The sequence below is a fragment of the Mobula birostris genome, chromosome 12 (genome assembly GCF_030028105.1).
Source record: "Mobula birostris isolate sMobBir1 chromosome 12, sMobBir1.hap1, whole genome shotgun sequence".
In the NCBI taxonomy this organism is placed as follows: domain Eukaryota; kingdom Metazoa; phylum Chordata; class Chondrichthyes; order Myliobatiformes; family Myliobatidae; genus Mobula; species Mobula birostris.
Genome location: NC_092381.1, coordinates 108496290 through 108510952, shown reverse-complemented (window position 1 = coordinate 108510952; position 14663 = coordinate 108496290). Strand labels below are relative to the sequence as shown.

General features: G+C 46.2%; 1 protein-coding gene across 4 annotated transcripts in view; it reads right to left on the bottom strand.

The window, feature by feature from the left end:
* Positions 1–14663, bottom strand: part of il15l (interleukin 15, like) — a 97320-nt gene that overhangs the window by 17849 nt on the left and 64808 nt on the right. For all 4 annotated transcript variants that reach the window (XM_072274772.1, XM_072274773.1, XM_072274774.1 and 1 more), the window contains 2 exons: positions 4037–4087; positions 190–330 (listed from right to left, as the gene is read on the bottom strand). In XM_072274772.1, coding sequence (XP_072130873.1) covers positions 190–330; positions 4037–4087 — 192 coding nt within the window. The remainder of the gene's footprint in view (positions 1–189; positions 331–4036; positions 4088–14663) is intronic.

Below are 14663 nucleotides of genomic sequence, written 5' to 3'. Positions count from 1 at the left end.
GGTTGTTTGTCAGTCTTTGTGCATAGTTTTTCCAATATATACTTTGATAATAAATTGCCTTTAAACTTTTACAAAGTTTTAAAAATGTAACTCCCTGTATTTGTTTCCAAGTCACTCAACCCCGTGAAGTCTCTGCTGTGGTGACACCAAAGAGTTAACAGATGTTTGCGGAGGAGTAGTGAGACTTACCAGGCGTAAGGTGAAGTACTCGAGTCTGTCACTTAATTTGGAAATGAGCTGAGACACATTTTGCTTCCAAACTCCATTAAATTCAAAGCCCAAGACAAAAAGTTCACTCTTAAAACATCTCAGCGTCTCCTTGTAACAAAACTGTGCAAAACAAATATCACAGTGTTTGTATTAGGACAAAAAAATACAGCGGGTAAGCATAGTATAGAAACATAGAAACATAGAAATAGGTGCAGGAGTAGGCCATTCGGCCCTTCGAGCCTGCACCGCCATTTATGATCATGGCTGATCATCCAACTCAGAACCCCGCCCCAGCCTTCCCTCCATACCCCCTGACCCCCGTAGCCACAAGGGCCATATCTAACTCCCTCTCAAATATAGCCAATGAACTGGCCTCAACTGTTTCCTGTGGCAGAGAATTCCACAGATTCACCACTCTCTGTGTGAAAAAGTTTTTCCTAATCTCGGTCCTAAAAGGCTTCCCCTCTATCCTCAAACTGTGACCCCTCGTTCTGGACTTCCCCAACATCGGGAACAATCTTCCTGCATCTAGCCTGTCCAATCCCTTTAGGATCTTATACGTTTCAATCAGATCCCCCCTCAATCTTCTAAATTCCAACGAGTACAAGCCCAGTTCATCCAGTCTTTCTTCATATGAAAGTCCTGCCATCCCAGGAATCAATCTGGTGAACCTTCTCTGTACTCCCTCTATGGCAAGGATGTCCTTCCTCAAATGTATCTACATTCAATGGCCACTTTAGGTATACCTGCTTGTTAATCGGCTGTCGGTGGTTTCATTTAATATCAGAGAGTGTTTACAGTATACAACCTGAAATTCTTACTCTTCACAGACACCCACAAAACAGAAGAAAATCCCCAAAGAATGAATGACACAGAATGTCAGAACCCCAGAGACCCCTCCCCACTCCCACACACAAGCAGAGGCAAAAGCACTAACCCTCGCCCCTTCTCTCGCTTTGCTGCAGCGGAAAAATCAACCCCCCTCCACTCACCATGCAAGCAATAGCAAAGCCCCAGAGACCATGACCTAGAGTCCATCAAAAACTACTGACCATCTCGGACAGAGTCTCTCTCTCTCTCACAAGGGAGGGAGAGAGAGAGATACTGTTCCTGCAACAGACAAGAGGGGAGACCAACAGCTCGCTGTTTAGTTGTTGCAACTTGCAGCCTTGTTCATTTGAGTTCCCCCGAAACTAATCAGCCAATCATGTGGCAGCAACTCAATGCATAAAAGCATACAGACATGGTCAAGAGGTTCAGTTGTTGCTCAGACCAAACATCAGAATGGGGAAGGAATATGATCTAAGTAACTTTGACTGTGGGATGATTGTTGGTGCCAGACTGGGTGCTTTGACCATCTCAGAAGCTGCTGATCTCCTGAGATTTTCACACACAACAGACTCTCGAGTTTATAGAGAATGATGTGATAAGCAAAAAAATATCCAGTGAGCAGCAGTTGATAAGCAAAAAAAATCATCCAGTGAGCAGCAGTTGATAATCAAAAAAAAACATTCAGTGAGCAGCAGTTCTGTGGGCTAAATTGCCTTGTTAATGAGGGAACACACACAAAATGCTGGAGGAACTCAGCAGACTAGGCAGCATCTATGGTAAAGAGTGCAGTCGACGTTTCGGGCTGAGACACTTCAACGGGACCTGTAATAGTTGATGAATTATTCTTGTTCATTTAAATAATTAATTGTTATATGTAGAAATATGTTAATTGCACACGTCATCACGCCACCATGTGATATGTGTGTGCCTCAATTAAAGCAAAGATGAAGTTTCACCCGTAATCTTGGACTCCTGTATCTTTATTTGAATTAATTGAATGTTTTAAGGTGCAAAACATAACATTGGCACCGAGGTATTTTTAAAACAAACCCGAGACGGCTACTGACCTGTCAAAGAGCAGCGAGTCATTTGGACTAAAATAAAACGCTGCGAGGAACGGTCATTAAAAGAAACAGCCTAACATGTGCAACGACACAGAGTTCAAAAGAAGGGCCATGAACGGACGAATTCAGGGTTCATAGAGTGAGAACTGGGTGAGAATAATCACTAAAAAAATCATAAATGGCCAGCTACATTGAAGAGATTACATAACAACCAATTGGTTCATGTATACTGAACTATTGGAACAATACCTTGAAGCAAATGAAATAACTAATGAGAAGCGAGTGCCAATTTTACTGAGTTCATTGGGCTTAAAGGGATAGGGTTTGCTTCAAACCTGCAGAAATTAGCTCTCCTGATACTGTCAAAGTAAATCAGGGACATTTGGAACCAAAGCCGTTGTTGATTGCAGAACACGTTAGGTTTCTTAAGTGGAATCAAAAAGAAAGTGAGTCCATTTCAGCGTACATGGCCGATTTGAAGAGGTTGTCTGAGCATTGTCAGTTTGGTGATAGGATTAATAATACACTAAGGGATTGTTTATTTTGTGGAATATTACAAGAAAGCATTCAAAATAGCTCCTAGGTGAAGCACAGCTTACATTTACAAGAGCACTGGAAATCATTGTTTCAATGGAAACCATAGACAGAGACACAACTGAGTTGCAGTCTGAAGGGCAGTACGGTAGCAAAATGCTTTACAGTACAGGCAACCCAGGTTCAATGCCTTTTAAGGAGTTTGTACGTTCACCCTGTGACTGTGTGGGTTTCCTCTGGGTGCTCCGGTTTCCTCCCACAGTTCATAGACATACCAGTTAGTAAATTAATTGGGCATTGTAAATTGACGCATGATTTGGCTAGGATTAAATCAGGGGATTGCTGAAGGGCACAGCTTGAAGGACCAGAAGGTTCTACTCTGCATTGTTCCTCAATAAATAAACAATGAAAGTGAGGGTGAATAAAATTTAAGCATTGAAACAGAAACCGGCCTGGCCAAACAAATAGTGTTACCGTTGTAATGTGGGTACTGAGTATAGAACATCAGAGCACTGTGCAGGTCTTTTGATCCACTATGCTGTGCCAAGTCTTTTAATGTAATCTATGATCAATATACCTTTTCCTCCCACAGAGCCCTCTATTTTTCTTTTGTCCCCATGTGCATACCGATCTCTGTGCAAAAAACTTACACCTGACATCCCCCTCACCCATACTTTGCTCAAATTACCTTAAAGTTATGCCCTCTGCTATTAGCCATTTCTGCCTTGGTTGTCATCTTGATCTAGACTACTGTGCAAAAGTTTTAGGCACATATATACATTATATATATATATATGTGTGTGTGTGTATATATATATATATATATAACTAGTATGTGTATTGTATATAGTATGTGCCAACGTAGAGCAGAGAGCAAATTGTAAATCTAGTGGGAGCAAAGGATGTTGGGAATGGTGAGGGTGGAGTGCCGCTGGAGGGGTGCAGGACAGGTGGCAGAGAGGGAGTGCCGGGGTGAGGGGTGGTGCGGGTATAGTCATACCAGACACTCTGAGACACCAGGAAAGTTCATTTGATTCCAAACAATTGGTTTATTGATCATCACAGAATGTCTCTCTGGTGCTTCCTGCTCCCTCCCCTCTCCCTTCCCCTTTTCCCAACCATGATTCCCCTCTCCCTGTCTCCTTGCCACTCTTAGTCCACGATGAAGACCCATATCAGAATCAGGTTTATCATCACTCACATAGGTCATGAAATTTGTTTTTTTTTACAGTGCAATACATAAAATTACTACAGTACTGTGCAAAAGTCTTAGGCACCCAAACTGTATATATATGCCTAAGACATTTGCGTAGTACTGTATGTTATACATAAACCATTCCTAAAGTCACAAAATCTTTTCTTTTGATACACGTAATGGTAATAAACCAATGACTTACTTCTATAAAATTCAGATCGGGGCAGTAGAGACTGATGTCACCTCCTCCTCCCTGAAAGAGATGAATATTTCTCATTTTAAAAATCAGTTCTCACAAACTCTGATCGGGGGCCACAGCAGACATCCCACCCTGCAAAAACTCATTTCAGGGAGATAGCACCATCAATTTGTGGGAGACTCCTGGAACTTCCGGGAGAGTTGGGATGTCTGCAATAGAGTAGCTCCTTAGCAGCCGGCCAGCTAGTTTAAATAACGTTAGCTATGCTAATGAACGAATGACACCTGTTAAACTCACCTCAACACGTCTTTTACATTTTAACCCAACATGGGCAATAGAAAAGTCACTGTTGCAAACAGTGCAGCGAGCAACACTGTCATTATTTTTGACCCCTATTAGGCAGGGGTACACTTTAGGGTAGTCTGGGGTGACGTACATTTTATATTTTCTTTTTTTGGAACACTTTCCCATGGCGCGTGCTCTCTCTCTCTCTCGTGGTCGCTCTCACGTTCGCTCTCTTGTGGTCTTTCTCGTGCTCTCTCTCTCGTGGTCTCTCTCATGCTCTCTCTCTCGTGGTCTCTCTTGCACGCCGCTCGCTCTCTCTTTCATGCGCACGCGCTCTCACACTCTCTCTCGTGGTCGCTCTCGCGCATGCTCTCTCTTGCTGTCGTGGTCTCTCTCAAAAAAATTGATTTCCCGGACATTGTATATAATTTGCGGGCATCAGGGAGCCACTATTAATAAGCGGGAGACTCCCGCAACTTCCGGGAGAAGTGGGATGTCTGCTACAGTACCACAGCGGTTGCCGTGACGGTATTACAGCTTGAGGTGTCGGAACTTGAAGTTCAATTCCGGCGCCGTTTGTACATTCTTCCCCCACGCGGGTTTCCTCTGGCTTCCTCCCACATTCCGAAGACCTACTGGTAAGTAGATCAATTGTCCTATGATTAGGCTTGGGTTAAATCGGTGGGTAGATGGACAATGCGACTCGGTGAACTGGAAGGGCCTATTGTGAGCTGCATCTCTAAGTAAACAAACAGAGTCCTGCCAAGGGGTTTCGGCCTGAAACGTCGACTGTACTTTTTCCCACAGATGCTGCCTGGCCTGCTGAGCACCTCCAGCATTTTGTGTGTGTTGCTTGGATTTCCAACATCTGCAGATTTTCTCTTGTTTGAGAACAGACAGACAGATGGATAGATGGACAGATATACAGATAGACAGATGGATGGACAGACAGGCAGACAGATAGATGGATAGATAGAGAGATAGATAGAATGACAGATGGACAGATAGACAGACAGATAGATAGAAAGATAGACAGATAGATAAATAGATAGATAGATAGATAATTAACCAACTAATCATCGAACTAACACAAAATGCTGGAACAATCAGCAGGCCAGGCAGCATCTGTGGAGACAGAAAGAGATCAGGCTGAAGACCTTTCATGAGAGCTCAGTTCCTCAGTACTTCAGTTTTGATTTCCAAAACTGTAGAAGATCAAAAAAAAAGCAGAAATTTGTAAACTCAGCCAGTTCCATCACGGGCACCGGGCTCCCCAGCATCCAGGACATTTTCAAAAGAATATGCCTCAAAAAGGCGCCATCCATCATTAAGGACCCCCATCACCCAGGACATGCCCTCTTCTCATTGCTACCATCAGGGAGGAGGTACAGGAGCCTGAAGACACACACTCAATGATTCAGGAACAGCTTCTTCCCCTCTGCCATCCGATTTCTGAATGGACATTGAACCCTTGCACTATTTATTTATTTTCTAGCTTAGATTAGATTTGTACCATATATCCTTTTCATAGCTGATAGTAATTTTATTATTTATTGCACTGTACTGCTGCCACAAAAGATAAATTCCGTGATGTAGACACAAAATGCTGGAGGAACTCAGCAGGTCAGGCAGCATCCATGGAAATGAGTAGACAGTCAACATTTTGGGCTGAGACCCTTCATGAGGACTGGGAAGGAAGGGGGAAGATGCTAGAATAAGAAGGTGAGGGGGAGGGGGAGGAGGATAGCGAGAAGGTGACGGGTGAAGCCAGGTGGGTAGGAAAGGTAAAGGGCTGGAGAGGAAGGAATCTGGAGGGGGGAGTGGACCATAGGACAAAGGGAAGGAGGAGGGGACCAGGGGAGGTGGTAGACAGGTGAGAAGACATAATAGGCCAGATTGGGGAATAGAAGAAGAGGGGAGGGGGAGGGATTTCTTTTTAGTGGAGGGAGAAACCAATATTCATGCCGTCAGGTGGAGGCTACCCAAACGGAATGTAAAGTGTTGCTCCTCCACCCTGATGATGGCCTCATCTTGCTACGAGAGGAGGCCGTGGACTAACATCTCGGACAGGAATAGGGACCGGAGTTAAAATGTTTGGCCACTGGGAATTTCCGCTTTTTGGGGCAGAGGTGCTCGACGAACTGGTCCCCCCAATTTGCAATGGGCCTCAGCACTGTAGGGGAGGAGAGCACTGGACACGATAGACAGCCCCGATGGATTTGCAGCTGGAGTGTTGGGAGGAGTGTTTGGGCCCTGAATGGGGGGTGAGGGAGGAGGGGCCGGTGTAGCACCTTGGCTGTTTGCAGGGGTGAGTGCTGGGAGGGAGGTTAGTGGGGTGGGATGAATGGATAAGGGAATCACAGAGGGAGTGAAAGCTGTGGAAAGTAGAGACAGAGTAAAGATATGTTTGACGGTAGGATCACCTTGGAGATGGCGAAGGATGATGCGATGGATACAGTGCTGATATATGCTTCTTCGCGGGTCAAAGGTGACCTGGCACTCGGGGCGGCTAGTGTTTCCAGGACTCCCTGTGAATGCGGAGCAGCGTATATTGGCCAGACGGGATGCACGGTGGAAACCCGCATCAAGGAGCACTAGAGGTGTATCCACTTGGGTTACCCAGAGAAGTCAGCAGTAGGAAAACATTGCATTCACAATGGCCACAGGATTGACCTTGACAGCATGAAAACTACTGTGCCGTGCCAATGGCTTTTGGGGCTGCCCGGTGAAGAAAGCCGTCAAAATAAAACCAGAGGAAAAGGATTTTAACAAAGATGAAGGTCTCGCTCTAAGTAAGAACTGGAATTCAATTGTTGGACGGCAGAAACCTGATTGGACGAGGACTAACCAATCAGGAGGGATGGACGGTGGAGGTATAAATACCACTGGGCTAGAGGTGCCCAGGCATCATCCCTGATGAAGATGGCAGAGTTTGTCATCAAAGCGTCAGTTAAAATTGATATCTGTCACCCGGCTGAAGCCTGGGAGTTTATTGTTTAATAGCTGTATTTGCTGCCAGTAAGTCATTGCTGTACTTCACCAGTGCCATCTTAATGATCTGACGTTGAAATTCACCGTCCTTGTTACATAACATTAGATGTTTAATGCCAATATTGTAGTTAATAAACATTGGATTAAATTTATACTTAATGCACAGAACTTATGCAAGCTCAGCAACAGTTTTTAAAGCAGCAGTTAGAATTTGTACCCACGAAGCTGGTTTTTGGGACTTGCAAAAGTTGATCAGCAGCAGAGACACCTATTCAGTACTTTAGGCTGCCAGTGCTGGATCTGAATCAGGTTCAAAGATACAAAGTTCATTTTTATCAACTTGTGTATGCAGTATACCTCTAAGATTTGTCCTCCCACTGACTACACAGAACAAAGAAACACCATGGAGCCTGTTCAAAGAAAAACATCAAACCCTAGCACACAAAGAAAAGAACGAATCGCGCAAACGGCAAAATAAACCGAGTGAAAAAACACAGAATATAAAACTTGAAACCACAAAGTAATTGAAACAGTCCAGGACAGTTCAATTCAGTTTAGTCTAGCGCATGTCGTTCGTTGACTGAAAACTGCAGAACCAGTACATCCTGATCAAAATCGCACAAAATAACAACAAAAGGGAACAACCAGAAATGAGAAACATCACGAGGTGAACTACAGAGCCCAATCCACAAACCGTGTCTAGGTGAATTAGCAGTGAACAGGGCACAGTCCCATTAACACCATCCATCGTGAACCACAGCCCAGCGTACCTGGATTCACTCAGATGCTGGAAGTCCAAAGCAACAGACAGAAAATGCTGGAGGACTCAACAGGCCAGGCAGCATCTATGGGAAAGAGCAAACAGTCGACGTTTTGGGCCGAGACCCTACATCAGGACTGGAAAGGGAGGGGAGAAGTCAGAGTAGGAAGGTGGGGAGAGTGGAGGAAGAAGTACAAGGCAGCAGGTGATAGGTGAAGCCCAGAGAGGGGAAGGGGGTGAAGTGAAGAGCTGGGAAGTTGATTGGGGAAAGAGATGAAGAGCTGGAAAAGAAGGAATCTGATAGGAGGGGCCAGAAGACCATAGAAGGAAGGGCCAGGGGATGAGCACCAGGGAGGTGATTGTCAGGTAGGAAGATGTGAGAGAGGGAAACAGGAATGGGGAATGGTAATTACTAGAAGTTCGAGAAATTGATTTTCTTGCCATGTTGCCCCCCCCGCCCCCCACCACTTCACCATTCCCCTTTCTTATTTCCCTCTCTCACCTTCTTTCCTTACTTGTCTATCACTTCCCTCTGGTGTCCCCTGTCTCCTCTTCCCCTTGGACTTCTTCCTCCCCTCCCCTCACCTTCTCACTCTGAATTCCCTCCCCCTTCCTTTCCAGTCCTGATGAAGGGTCTCGGCCTGAAACCTCGACTGTTTATTCATTTCCCTAGGTGCTGCCTGACCTGCTGAGTTCCTCCAGCATTTTGTCTGGCTGGACTTCGGTCGGAAACCAAAAACAAAATCGAAACTTTCAGGCACCAGAAAGCAGAAACAAGGATGAGCTCAGCATGTCAGGGCAGTGCTCTTGGAGGAGAAACAGAATTATCACACATCCACTCCAGGGACTTGTTCTACACCTCTCGTAGTCTTGGTAAGCAGCCAGCATAATCAAACCACCCGCCCTGAACATTCTCTCTTCTCCCTCCCATCAGGTAGATGATGCAAAAGCCCTCGGGGTTTGCTTCCGAAGCCTTCCCCATGAGTTGGTTTAGCCGCAAGGCAGCAGAGGTTTGAGATCAGAGCTTTCCTTTTCTGAGTTGAGCTGCCAACCACAGCTGACGAGACCCCCATCTACCCCACCCTTTCTTCCCATACCTTGCCACAGATGAGACCCACTTAGCTTTTACTTGTTTGCATTTACACTCAGTGCCTCCTGTACCTCATAAAGGTGTCACTGAGTGTACTTATGTAGAATTGCACAAAGAGACATGAAACAAGGAACCAGGCCCATCACCTCACACCAACCATCAAGAATTTTCTATGGCAGGGGTTCAACAATTTCTCAACATTGATCCTATTCAAGCCTCTCAGCCAAATACTTTATTAATAACACTTCCTCTGAAAAAATTATGGAGAACAATCATCACAAACAATCAAGAGGCAACTGAAGGTCCAGACATGTTCAAGGAGAAGTGGTCAGAACGAGGTGGTGATTGTCAGGTTGGAGTTGGGGTGTGTGAAGTGGAGGAGTTTTGGAGCCTGTCCACTCAAACCAAACAAGGTTTAATTGATCTAAGCACCAGGCTGATTTCTGGTACAGGCCAGAACGTGATGACGGGGTCCAGGCCCAGAGCATATTGATGTGACAGAGCCTGTGTCTTAGACTGAGGAACGACCTGCTATTTGGACGACTGAAATGCCAGCCCAGATGGATTTAAAAGGCAGGGTGTCAGGACCAGAGGCGAGGCGAGGCTTGGGACGGTTCAGCTCGCTGCTCTGTGATGTTCACTCTGCCCTTCCTGCACTGAGGCTGAGAATTGTTCTGTGGCTGCCTGTAAGGAGACAAACATCAAGGCTGTGTAATGCATACATACTTCGCTAATAAATGTACTTTCAGCTTTGAACTCATAACTTGTCAACTTCTATCAGGCATCCCTCAGACTTGAAGAAAAGCAAATCCAGACTACCCGGTCCCCCTTCACCACCAAAGTGCTCCATCCTGGGCAGGTGCATCTCAGTGAATCACCTTTGCATCCTTTCCAGTGCAATCATTCCCTTCCTAGTGTGGTGACCAGAATTCAGCCTAAACAATGTTCTTTATGGTTGTATCTTGACCTCACATTTATTTTCTATTCCTGGATAACAAAAATGAGCCTTAACTACCTGTTGCTCCTGCAGGAAGGTGTCTGCATTTGAATGGTTTCTCTCTCCTTTCGCTCGATTGTGCTGTAATCCTTGGCCTTGCGCAAGGTTTAATCGGCACTGTTTGTGGATTGGACTCTGTAGTTCACGTTATGATGTGTTTCTGGATTCTGGTCACTCCTTTTTCTGTTGCTATTTTGTGCATTTTGGTCGAGGCAGACTGTAGATAACGAATAACAGTGCGAGATTGCACTGAACCGAATGTCCTTGGATTCTCCCGATGACTTTGTGGGATGTTGTTTTATATTCTGTGTATTTTGCTTGTTTTTTTTGCCATTTGTGTAATTTGCTTTTTTGTGCGGTGGGGGTTTGAAGTTTTTCTTTGAATGGGGTCCATGGCTTTCTTTGTTTCATGGCTGTCTATGGAAAAGTCTTAGGCACATATATGTAACTAGTGAGACTTTTGCACTGTGGTAATTTTATGTACTGCACTGTACTGCTTCTGCAAAAAAAGTGATGATAAACCTGATTCTGCTTAAGGTCTCTATTGTGGACTGAGAGTGGAAAGAGGCAGAGAGAGGGGAGGAAGTGGGAAGCACCAGAGTGACAATCTGTAAGGACCAAGAAACCAATTGTTCAGAATCAAATGGTCTTGCCTGGTGTCTCAAGGCTGGCTGTGTTTGCAACCGTACTGTCACCCCCACCCCCCGGCACCCCTTCTCTGTCACCTGTCCCACTAGCGGCACTCCACCCTCACTATTCCCAACATTTTCAAACTCGGTCTCCAGTCCATGCTGACAAACACAGTACTGTGCAAAAATCTAAGGCATTCTAGCTCTATATATGTGCTGAAGACTTTTGCACAGTACTGTATATATTGCTCCATAGTTCCAGCATCTGCAGAATCTCTCTTGTCTCAGTTCAACTGAGAATGTCCATGACATGGCTGTGTTACTGGCAAACCCAGGCCTGGCCTTGAACTTGAACTTTTTCCACAGCCTGCAGTATGTTTGAATTGGGTACCACACTCGGGGTGAAGGAGCAACACCTCATATTCCATCTGGGTAGCCTCCAACCTGATGACATGAACATCGATTTTGTAAACTTCTGGTAATTGCCCCTCCCTTCCTCTCTTTCACCATTCCACATTCCCATTTTCCTCTCTCACCCTATCTCCTTACCTGCCCATCACCTCCCTCTGGGTCCCCCCCCTTCCCTTTTTTCCATGGTCTCATACCCTCCTATCAGATTCCCTCCCCTCCACCCCTCCTGATTTTACCTATCAACTACCACCTTGCTCTTCTCCCTCCACTTCCCCCACCTTCTTACTCTTATTTGACCCCTTCCTTCCAGTCCTGGCAGTTGTAAATTTGAGCTCTGCCCAGCCACACAGTCATGGGCAGAGAGAGCAGAACTGCGGGCTGAGCACACATCCCTCAGGAGTGCCAGGATTGATGGTCAGCGAGGCGGAGATGTTATTTCCAAGCTGCACTGATCGCGGTCTTCTGGTGAAGAAGTCAAGAATTCAGAGGTACAGAGGCCCAGGTCTTGGAGCTTGTTGATTAGAAGTGAAGGTATGATTGTGTTGAATACTGATCTGCAATCAATAACCAGCATCCTGACATAGGTATTTGTGTTTTCTAGGTGATCCAAGGCCGAATGGAGAGGCAATGAGATTGTATCCACTGTAGAACTATTGTGGCGATAGACAAATTGCATCGGGTCCAAGTCCCTGCTTAAGCAGTAGTTGATTCTGGCTAAAACTAACCTCTCAAAGCACTTCTTCATAGTGTATGTGAGTACACCTGGCCTCAATCAGAATCGCTCACACTCTTTTATACTAAGTTTGCACTATTTGTTTATTTTGCAACTCAATAAACAGTTTCTTCTTCTTTTCTGACGTCTCTTTTTTCATTTCAAGGTGGCTGAGGTCCTGTCCGAGCTGCTGCTCAAACGACCGTGCTCCACAGGCGCTGGCTTCTCACTCTCAGATGCACCGTGGGGACTGGAGTCTCAGTATCTCCAGGTACAGCCTGGAAGGTGTGCGCCTTTCGGGGTGCGGCCTCACGGATGACCCGGTTCCTCGCCGCTGTCACTGAATGAAGTGCTGCGGAAGATTGAAGCATGGAGACGGCAGGCGGTGCACTCTGCTGTCAGAAGAATCACGCCTGCACTCAAGCGACCCCTTTCTTGATGAGTGCAAGTCCGTCACGAGTCGGAGGGCTCAGACAAGCGGCACAGCAGATCGTAACATCGAAGCGGCGAGCTGCTCGTCTCCCCGCTCTTCTTTGTTGCAGTAGCAATCTCTCTCCCTCTCCCTCGCTCGTGAGGAAGAGCCTGTCTGAGATGTTGAAGTGTTGGGATGGACTGTAGTTTCTGATCAACTCCAGATCAACGCCTCTTTGAGGGCTTTGCTATTGCTTGCATGGTGAGGGTGGGGGGGGTGGATGCTTTTCCTGGAGCGAGCGGGGTGAGAGGGAGGGGAGAGAGTTGATGTTTTTGACGCTGCTTGTACTTGGGAGCGGGGAGGGGCTTTGGGGGTTCTGTCATTCATTCTTTCTGGCTTTTATTCCGTTTTGTGGATGTCTGTGGAGAGTAAGAATTTCAGATTGTATGCTGATACATTCCCTGATCTTAAATGGAACAAGTGGAATCATTAGTGTCACTTTTATGTATTGCACTGTACTGCCGCCACAAAACAACCAACTCCATGACATATCTCAGTGAGAAAATATCAGAACTCCAGGCAAAGCAGAGCAGTGAGGAGGGTGTCTGCCAGACAGTGGCAACTGGGGGGACATCTGCAAAAGGAGTGGTGACGGGGGAAGGACAGGCCATACACACCGGTGTCACCGGGATCCAGGTGCGCCCATTTGGGAATACGTACCGGTTTGGAAAGGTCGAGTGCGGGCCAGAAGCAGCCCAGAGTGTATCGCAGTGGCAGGACCCGGCTCCGAGTGCGGGGTTGACCCAGTGCTCGGACAATTTAAATTCCAGGCCAGATGGACTGAAGGCAAGAGTTGAGCGAGTTCAGCTCTGTGATATTTTACTCTGCTATCCTGTGAACTTGCTTCGGCTGCTACACGCTCTGTGTCTGCAAGTTTCACAGCCATTTGCCCTGCTATATGTTGAGCTGAGACCGAGGCTGTGGGCCTACGCCAGCTGCTCTTGGCTCCGGGCTCCGGGCTCCGGGTCTATGGGCTCAATCTGGTTCAGAATGCTGCTGCTTGCTCTTACTGTTTCCATGATTTGTGTTTCAGTCTCTTCCTCTGCGCGTCTTGTTTTAAAAATGGGTTCTTTCATGTTTCTTGCTTTGTGACTGTCCATAAGACAAATCTCAAAGTTGTATAATTTAAACATACTTTGATAATAAATGTACTTTCAACTTTTGAACTTTGGTATTGATTCTGACTGGCTGAAAACCTGTGAATGGCAGCCAGTGTCTGTACTCTCCCCACCTCTCCCCCTTCATGTGTGTAAACTTGCGCATTTTGAAAGCTTCCCAGAACTGACAAAGAGGTTCTGCAGATGCTGGAAATCCAGAGCACCACACACACACAAAGCTGGAGGAACTCAGCAGGTCAGGCAGCATCTATGGAAAAGAGTACAGCCGAGACCCTTCATCTGTATCAAGTCTTCATCATGAAACACTCACAGACACACACAATCACACACACACACACACACACACACACACACACACACACACACACACACACACACACACAGACACACGCGCGCACACACACAGATACACGCACACACACACACACACACACTCACACACACACACACACAGACACACGCGCGCACACACACAGATACACGCACACAGACACACACACACACACAGACACAGACACACTGACACACACATACACAGACACACGCGCGCGCACACACATTGACACAGACACACACACACACACAGCCACAGGTACACACACACATGCACGCACACACATTGACACAGGCACACACACACTGACACAGACACACACACACAGCCACAGGTACACACACACAAACACACACGCGCGCGCATGCACATTGACACAGACTCATACAGACACACACACTGACACAGACACACACAAACACAAACACACACGTACAGACACAGACACACATATAGACACACACACACACATGCACACACAGACATAGGCACACAAGTACACAGGCACACACAGACAGACACACAGACAGACACATACACAGACATACACAGACACATATACACACACACACACACAGACACACCCACACATACATACACACACACACACACACACACAGATGCAACATGCAATTTATAGTAATTAATAATAAATAGTATAGACAACAGAATAGTCAATATAACATAGAAATACAGTTGCGTCAGTCTGACGGCCTGGTGGAAGAAGCTGTCCCGGAGCCTGTTGGTCCTGGCTTTTATGCTGCGCTACCGTTTCCCGGATGGTAACAGCTGGAATAGATTGTGGTTGGAGTGACTCAGGTTCCCAGTGAT